The 9,058-nt window shown below is 52.5% G+C and overlaps 1 protein-coding gene across 1 annotated transcript; it reads left to right on the forward strand.

The window, feature by feature from the left end:
• Positions 1 to 6: 6 nt before the first annotated feature.
• Positions 7 to 8,775, forward strand: LOC114485371 (NPC1-like intracellular cholesterol transporter 1). The gene is made up of 8 exons (XM_028486689.1): positions 7 to 193; positions 786 to 912; positions 1,077 to 1,132; positions 2,260 to 2,410; positions 2,621 to 2,852; positions 3,011 to 3,124; positions 3,202 to 3,364; positions 5,230 to 8,775. The coding sequence occupies exons 2-8, from the start codon at positions 812 to 814 to the stop codon at positions 5,427 to 5,429; spliced, it is 1,017 nt and encodes a 338-aa protein (XP_028342490.1). The 5' UTR covers positions 7 to 193; positions 786 to 811; the 3' UTR covers positions 5,430 to 8,775.
• Positions 8,776 to 9,058: the final 283 nt, after the last annotated feature.

Below are 9,058 nucleotides of genomic sequence, written 5' to 3' on the forward strand. Positions count from 1 at the left end.
AGGAAGGACCCGCCGCAGCCCGCCTGTGTGGTCCTGTCCCCTGAGCTCCTCTCCCCGACCCTCAGGTCTTACCTGGCCATCCCTGCGTCCTCCTGGGTGGACGACTTCATTGACTGGCTGTCTTCATCTTCCTGCTGCCGCCTTTATGTCTTTGGCCCCAATAAAGATGAGTTCTGCCCCTCGACTGTCATCAGTGAGTATGGGGCCTCTGGGGGCTCAGGGCCCACTGCATTTGGGGGAAACTGAGGCTAGAAAAAGGAGAGGACTGGCGGAGATCTCTTAGCCCCTCCCGCTCTTCAGCAGGGTCAGTCAGGGCGGGGGGGGTCCTGTCTTGGAGCACAGGTGTGGGGGACTGCACCCGTATGTGTGGACGCCCAGCTGGCCCGCCAGGCAATCACCCCCTCATGCCCCTGCTGAGTTGTGCCCACACCCGCCGGGCAGGCTGCTGCTCACATGCCGAGGGAGTCGAGTGAGAGCTGGGATTGGCCCGTGGTCCTACCCCGGAGCAGCTGCGCTTGTAGGCGGGGTGGGGAGGCCCCGTGGTGGCTGTTTCTCTGCCCCAAGCTTCTCTTCCTCACTCGCTCATAGGTACCAGCCGTTTCCATAACTGAGAGGAGAACTCCTCCCATAGTTAGAGACAAATGCAGATCTCTGCAGAAGTGCCCGTGCCTGCTGCGGCAGTGGCAGCGCATGGGGGTCACGATGGGAAAGGACCACAAGGCGGGCAGGGGGGCGCTGACGGGCCTTGGGGGTGCCGCCCCCTGGGGCCCCTGCTCTCTTTGCAGACTCCCTCGCCTGCTTGAAGAAGTGCATGAGACCCACAGCAGGGTCTGTCCGGCCATCAGTGGAGCAGTTCCACAAGTATCTTCCCTGGTTCCTGAACGATGAGCCCAACATCAAATGTCCCAAAGGGTAGGCTGGGGTGGCGGGTCCACCAGGGAGGACAGCGGTGTGGGCGCCCAAGGCGGGGGCACAGAGGGGCAGGAGGCAGTGTGGGTTCTCTGGGAGTGGCCGTAGGCCAGGCACACGGAGCGGGTCCGATCCTTGGCTAACCTGCTCTGGTCTCCTCCCTGTAGCGGCCTGGCAGCGTACAGCACCTCCGTGAATTTGGGCCCAGATGGCCAGGTCTTAGGTAAGCACGGCCTTGACTGGAGGGGAAGACCAGAGTCAGCTGCTCCAGGGGCCCCACGAGTCCCAGGGAACAGCTTCTCCATCTCGAACCTTCTCTCCTTCCTCCTTTATGGGGGACTTCTGACTGCCCCGGCCCTATCTTCAGAGGTCACGTTACCCAGCTCCACATCCTCAGACTTTACCCCATTTCTGCCCTGCTTCCTTCTCCCCATCCCCAAATCCAAGGTCAGTGTGACGTTCATGGACTTTTCAGTGGCTGATGCCACATTCGGGAGCCACCCACGTCCTTTTCTCTCAGGCACAAGTCACACCCAGATGTGGGCAGTGGGCAGCTGGTTAAATGAATGACTCTTTACTTACCCAGTGGGTGTCCTGATGCACAGCTCTGTTAAGTCAGCTGTTTCCATTTTTCTGTCTCCCTTTCTGGTCCTTTCCTATAGGAATATGTACATTGGAAAAGTAATTAAATGAATTTTAAGAATCCAATGCATGTTTTGAAACCATACAGAGCAGCGTTTGGGTTCATCTGGGAGATCTCTTCTTCTTCTTTTTTTTTTTTCTTAATTTAATTTTATTTTTGGCTGCGTTGTGTCTTCGTTGCTGCGCGCGGGCTTTCTCTAGTTGTGGCGAGCGGGGGCTACTCTTCCTTGCGGTGCACGGCTTCTCATTGCAGTGGCTTCTGTTGTCGTGGAGCACGGGCTCTAGGCACGCGGGCTTCAGTAGCTGTGGCGCATGGACTCAGTAGTTGTGGCTCACAGGCTCTAGAGTGCAGGCTCAGTAGTTGTGGCGCACGGGCTTAGCTGCCCTGCGGCATGTGGGATCTTCCCGGACCAGGGTTCGAACCCGTGTCCTCTGCATTGGCAGACGGATTCTTAACCACTGCGCCACCAGGAAGTCCTGGGAGATCTCTGTAAGCTCTATCCATCAGAGGCAGGGCTGGGACTTGAGTCCTGCACAGCAGTAGGACCAGCTGCAGAGTTTGCAGGACTGGGGCCAAACCAGAATGCAGGGCCCTTTGCTCAAAATGTACTAAGAATTCCCAAATGGTGGCGGCAGAGCCCTGAACCCAGCTGGGCACTATCCCTTGGGGGTTCTGAGGGCGCCTGGCACAGGCTCTGATCTTTGCAGCCTCGCGGTTCATGGCCTACCACAAGCCGCTGAAGAACTCTCAGGATTACACGGAGGCTCTGCGGGCAGCTCGGGCGCTGGCAGCCAACATCACCGCCGACCTGCGGAAGGTGCCGGGCACCGACCCAGACTTCGAGGTCTTCCCTTACACGTGAGTCCCTGGGCACTGGGCTACAGGGAGGTGGGCCCGGGTGAGGGTGCTGGGCTGGTGAGGGCGGCTGCTGGGTGGGGATGGGCTCCAGCAGGGAGGCTCAGGCTGCAGCTGGGCCCTGGCCCCCCCGACACCCTCCCCTAGCTGCATGCTCATCCTGAAGTGGGCGTGGGAAGCCATGGAGCGGTGACTGTGCTCTGCGACCCGCAGGATCACCAGCGTGTTCTACGAGCAGTACCTGACCGTGATCCCTGAGGGGCTCTTCATGCTCACCATCTGCCTGGTGCCCACCTTTGCTGTCTGCTGCTTCCTGCTGGGCATGGACATCTGCTCCGGCCTCCTCAACCTGTTCTCCATCATCATGATCCTGGTGGACACTGTGGGCTTCATGACCCTGTGGGATATCAGCTACAATGCTGTGTCCCTCATCAACCTGGTCACGGTAACCTGCTGGCCGAAGGGTCGGGGCTGCAGGGCAGGAGGGGTGCTGGCCTCATAGGACGACCCCAGCTCTTTCTAGAGTCTTGGTGCTGCCCGCTGGTCTGGGTGGAGACCCCTGGACCCGCCCTTTGGTGGCTGAAGCCCCCTCTCTCTCCGCAGGCCGTGGGCATCTCTGTGGAGTTCGTGTCCCACATCACCCGCTCCTTTGCCATCAGCACCAAGCCCACGCGGCTTGAGAGGGCCAAGGAGGCCACCATCTCCATGGGCAGCGCGGTGAGTGGATGGGCTGCCTCCCGTAGTCCTTGGCCGGCTGCCCCGTGCCCAGCCTGACGCCCACCTGTGACCCCCAGGTGTTCGCAGGAGTGGCCATGACCAACCTGCCCGGCATCCTCGTCCTGGGCCTGGCCAAGGCGCAGCTCATCCAGACCTTCTTCTTCCGTCTCAACCTCCTCATCACTGCGCTGGGCCTGCTGCATGGCCTGGTCTTCCTGCCGGTCATCCTCAGCTACCTGGGTGAGTGCCCAGGCTCCTCTGACACTGCCAGGCCCCTCCCGCATGACTCCAGGCCACAGGCAAAATGCCACGAACACACACAGCCCTGCTTACCCCGGACAGTCACTGCCCAAATTGCGAGCACACAGTTCCTCCTGGTTTGGAAAAACTGCGGTTTTTCACTTAACGTGTGAAAACATTTTTTTTTTTTTTTTTGGTCAGATGTGTGTTTCAAACACTTTCAGTGGCCGTATGGTTCTGTGCTGCGTGCCGTTGAACTTTTGATCATGACCTTCAGCAAGAAATATATTTTCACCCTGAGAGGTGATGTGTACAGGCACGGACACGGACAGGCAGAGTAGAACAAGCGTTTCACAAAACAACGCTGCCGGAGAAGCCTCGGATATTTTCTGTTCCAGCCTATCATTGATTTTTTTAAAAATGCTGGTGTTAGCTGTGAAATTGATTTCATGACTCATTCATGGGTGACGACTACTTGCAGTCGAAAAACATATCCTCTCCTGTGGATCAGCCACAGTCCATTTAACCAGCTCCCAGCCGCTGGCCATTAGACGACTTCTGACTTTCCACGCTATTGCCAGTGCTGCGATGACCATCCCTGTGGCTGAATCTTTGACCTCATCCTCCAGTATTTCCTGGAGAAAGTCCAGTCTGTGAATGTTGATTATTCACGCCAATGGTTAACGCCCTCCAGCAGGTTTTACCACTTAAACTCCTACCAGCAACACGTGCATTTCTGTTTCCTCGTTGTTGAGCACGGTCCTTTACACACCCCGTCCCCGCAAAGAGGTTTTTTTTTTGGTTGCACTGGGAGGCTCGCGGGACCTTCGTTCCCGACCAGGGATTGAACCCGTGCTCTCGGCAGTGAAAGCACGGAGTCCTGGCCGCTGGACCACCGGGGAATTCCACCGCCCCACCCCCACAGAGATGTAAACTGGGCCCGCAGGACGAAGCATCCCCCCTCTTACGGTGGGCAAGCTGAGAGCGGTTCAATGCTGCACCATTCCCTGACACCGGGAATAATAATAATGGTAATTTTAGAGAAAACACTTACAGAAGGGTGTGTTTGTGCTCTAATATATGTGCACTAATCGTCTTATCCCCTCTGGAGGTAGGTGATGTTTTCATCCCCATTTCACCGATGAGGAAACTGAGACTCCCACCCCAGACACAGAGCCGGTCACAGGCAGTGTATCTGGAGGCCACACAGCTCCAGCGCCCCTACCCGAGGCACCAGCATCTTGTAGAAACCTCCTGACCCCCTCGGGAAGAGGAGGGTGTATTGGGGATGGTGGCTGGTGAGGAGGACAGCCCCAGGGGCCACCCAGTTTGGGAGCTACAGGTCCCACAGGCCGTGGCCACCCCTTGGAGGTTCCGAGTGGCCGGGAGTGAGGAAGGAGCTCACAGGTCCTGCACCCTCAGAGTGGCCTGGGATCTTGACAGAGAGGCGAGTGGCAGGCGCAGAGGCCCCCGGGCCCCTCCCTGACCTGAGTCTGACTACAGAGTGAGGAACGGCTTCTCTCGGCCTGGAGCGCTTGCACAGGGTGTCCAGGAAGAGAGGAGGGGGTGGCAGTCACAGGCCTTGGGCGTCTGGGGGCTTCCCCTGCAAGATCCCCGGATGGCAGGGGTCTGCACTGGAAGGCAGGTGGGCCAGGGGCTGGGCGCGGATGGCGGCTGAAACGGCTACTGGCTTTTAGGCGTAGGGTGGAGCGAGGGCTGGGGTGAGGGGCAGTGGTGGAGGTGGAGGGCTTCGGGCTTAGCTCTCGCTCTCCGGAACTTCCTTTTTAGTCCACAGCAAAGGCCTGCCCCCCGCATCCAGCGCGCCACCTCCCTGACCGTGGTCCTCTGTACCTATCCCTCTGCAGGGCCTGATGTCAACCCAGCTCTGGTGCAACAGCAGGAGCTGGAGGAGGAGGCGGCTGCGGCCAAGGCGGCCTCCCGCTCAAAGCGCCCCGCACCGCCGAGCACGGCCAACACTGTCTGTGTCAGCTACGGCTTTGAACATCCTGCCAAGAGCGGGGGTGGCCTGGGTAGCTCTTGGCCTCACAATAGGCAGAAGCTCTGATGGAGCCGGAGCCCCTGTCCAAGCTCACCGGCCCTGACCTGAGGGGCCATGAGGGCTCCTCTGTGGGGGTCCCTTGACCCATCCTCCCCCTCAGGGCCTGGGAGAGGCTGTCCCCACAGGAGTGGCCACGACAGGTCACCCTCTGGCCATGAGATCTCACCCACAGGGACACACGATTGTGATGGAGGTGGCGCGCAGTGGCGTGGGTGTGATCTGGTCCTCATCCATCTCTTGAATTTGACGTGTCCTCCTCATGCAAGTTTTAAAACTTTAGTTCTGTGTATGTAAACATATAATATTATTTCGCATTTAAAAGTTTTTCTTAATTGATATGATACTTGACCTATCTTTTTGCAATGAGGTTTTTTTTTCATGCAACATACATTGTTTTGATTTATTCATGTTGATACGTGGAGGTCTAGTCCAATCATTTGAGCTGCGACACAGCATTCCACTCTGTGAACGAACACGGTGTTTTTATCCGTTCCCCAGCTAGTGGGCAATCACATTGTCCCCAGTTATTTTTCTGCTAGAAGTCCACGGTCACTCTTGTGGAATTCAGAGCTCCCAAAGCTCTGAAAACCTACTGTGTTTGTCTCTTTTTCTCCTGTAAGTTTGGGACAAACTCATTTGGTGGCAAAACCCGATCAGACAAGATGTATCTATTTATACTCTATAAATAGGATACTTACACTGTTCAACCAACTTGTTGTGAATAGTCATATATTTCAGTGCATTAATGAGTTTGATTTCATGTTGCTGCCCCAGATCCTCCTGGGGTCTAATATCTAATGTACTGTAAGCATCAGATCACCTTTCTAAAAAATGTTCTAAATCCTGAAATTCAGCTCACCTATGGGATTTCAGGTATGGAACCATGGACCTGTGTGATGAGCACGTGCTTACACGTCTCCTGTCTACGTGTGGGGAGCTACCATCGCTGTAGCACTGAACGGCATACAGGCAAATGCCTCCCAGAGAGGTTGCCCTATTCACACCAATGGATGAGGGTGGATGAGCGTGCCTCTCTCCCGGCACCAATATCAACACAACGCTCCACTTACTTTTGGGAGGCAGGAGGGTAGGATTATGGATGATTATCCATTTTTTTAAAACACTTTTTAAAAAGAAGACTTTTAAATTTTAGAATAGTTTTACAGAAAAATTACAAAGATAGTACAGACAGTTTCTGTATGCCCCCCCACCCAGTTTACCCTGCTAACATATTACATTAGTATGATACACTTGTCAGGGTACAATTAATGAACCAGTACTGATCATTGCTACTAACTAAAGTCCATACTTTGTTTAGATTTCCGTAGCTTTTATCTAGTGTCCATTTTCCGTGCCAGGATCCCATCCAGGACACCACATAATACTCAGATGTTATGTCTACTTAGGCTCCTCTGGGCTGTGACAGTTTGTCAGACTCTCCTTTTCTTTGTTTCTGATGACCTGGACAGTTGAAGACTGGTCAGGCATTTTATAGAACGTCCTTCAAATGGGGTCTGTCTGGTGTTTCTCCTGATTGGACTAGGGTGATGGGCTTTTGCGGGGGAGAGCACATAGGCAGAGCACCGTTCTCAGCATATCACGCCAGGGGTGCCTGCAGTCGCCACCACTCATCGCTGTGATGCTGACCCTGACCACCTGGCTGAGGTTGCGTCGGCCAGGCGTCCTCCCTGTACCGTTATCTTGCACCTGTTTCCATGCTGTGCTCTTTGGGCGGAAGTCACTATGCACAGCCCACACTTAAGGAGGGGGGAGTTATGTTCCACTTCCTGGCGGGTGGGGTGTTTACATAACTTATTTGGAACTCTTCTGAACAGGAAAATTGTCTATTCCCCTCCATTTATTTATTTATTCGGTATGATATCTATATCAGTATGGACTCACGGATACTCATTTTGTACTTTGGGTTCTAATATACCACTAGTTTATTTGAGTCTCAAATTGTTCCACGTTTGGCCATTGGGAGCTCCTTCAGTTGGCTCCTGGGTCCCTTTGGCATACTCCCATCACTGTGGATTTTTTTCCCCTTTTTGAGCACTTCCTTACTTTCTGGCATTATAAGATGATCCAGGCTCAACTTGTATATTTCTGCCCCAGTCCTAGAGTCAGTCGTTTCTCCCAGGAGTTCTAGCCCTTCTACTGGAGATGGGATTAGAAACCAGGATCTGGGTGTTCAGTGTGTGCGTTGCTGCTGGGGCGTTGTTGCTTCTGGGTCCTCTCAGCTGAGAGAGCAAGGAAACGTGTGTATACTGACCCCTGTTATGTACACATTCCTATAAATATTGCTATATGTAGCCATCTGTATCTGTATTAAGCTAAACAGGAGTTTATGCTGAGGCCTCCACCTCTAACCCACAACCACACGAATCATTCTAGACTGCTCTCTTGCTTATCTGTAGCCTCCCAGGCCCACAGTGAGAAGCCCGGCTGTACCACCCTCACCATCTACATGATTGTTCACTTCCTCTGTACATATGTAGTAGTCTCAGAAATGATAACTCATATCCCTGTGGAAAACAACCTTAGAATTCAGTGTCTATGTACAGTTCCTTTAGCCTTTAGTCTTACAGACACACCATTCATTTCCAAAGTTACTTAGGTCGGCATCTTTTTCTACCACCCCTTTCAGAGAGGCTGTTTCGTACATTTTTAATACAGTTAGATTCTTGCGTCACATTCTTCCTTCCATTCTGGTGTTACAAAATCAGGTGTGTAAAAAAGATTGTTGGGGGTGGGAAATCAAGAGAACACTATCCCTGGTTGACCCTCCAGCTGGACCCAGGCAAGAGAGAGTAAGGTGTTGATGAGACCATCCGGGCAGTGTATGTGCCTGAACCCAGTTAAGGCTTCTGAATAAACTTTTAAGATTCTGGCAGAGTGGCTGCCCAGGCAAGCCTTGTAAGTTATCTCCCTTGCTTATTAAACCTGCCACCTACCAATCTGAAGTGGTTTGCCTCTTTCTTCAGTCTCTCCTTGCCCTGGGTGTATGGGGGCTAGACTGTGAACCAACAAAGATCAATTCAAAGTATAGGATAGACCAATGGGTATTAATGTGACAAAGTAGGAAACATTTATTGATTGGGTTTTCAGATTCCATATTGCAACTAACCACTGAGAAACTACAATCTGTAGAATTTTGGTGTAGTTTCCAAGAATAATACATTTATTTAAAAAGACAAACTACTATTTGTATGAGACTGGGTTTCTTATACTTCAATCAAAACAACATATTGCAATGCAGTGAATGCAGCAGATGTGAGGATCTTGCTGTCTTCAATTAAGCTAGATAGTAAAGAGATTTGCAAAATTTAAAAGGATGCTATGTTTCTCATAAACTTTTACTGCTTTGAAGAACATTATTTCTTCATAAAAATATGTTAATATGTAATGTGTTTTTTATGGTTATTAGAATGCATAAATATTTAAAAATTTTCTGTTTTAATTTCCAATATGGTAACTACCGATAAGCATAATCTACATAAAATATTGAAGACTCTTTGGAGTCTTCAATCAATTTTCAGAGTGAAAATGGCTCCTTTTTTTTTCTTTTTCTTTTGGCCGCGCCTCACGAAATGTGGGATCTTAGTTCCCTGACCAGGGATTGAACCTGGGCCCTC

Source organism: Physeter macrocephalus, unplaced genomic scaffold, assembly GCF_002837175.3.
Source record: "Physeter macrocephalus isolate SW-GA unplaced genomic scaffold, ASM283717v5 random_1173, whole genome shotgun sequence".
Classification (NCBI taxonomy): domain Eukaryota; kingdom Metazoa; phylum Chordata; class Mammalia; order Artiodactyla; family Physeteridae; genus Physeter; species Physeter macrocephalus.

Bases quoted from the DNA above. Each gene is read 5' to 3' on its own strand.
- LOC114485371 (XM_028486689.1), top strand. From the start codon at position 812: ATGAGACCCACAGCAGGGTCTGTCCGGCCATCAGTGGAGCAGTTCCAC. The intron at 913-1,076 runs GTAGGCTGGGGT...TCCTCCCTGTAG, and splicing joins AACATCAAATGTCCCAAAGG to CGGCCTGGCAGCGTACAGCA. The intron at 2,853-3,010 runs GTAACCTGCTGG...CTCTCTCCGCAG, and splicing joins CCCTCATCAACCTGGTCACG to GCCGTGGGCATCTCTGTGGA.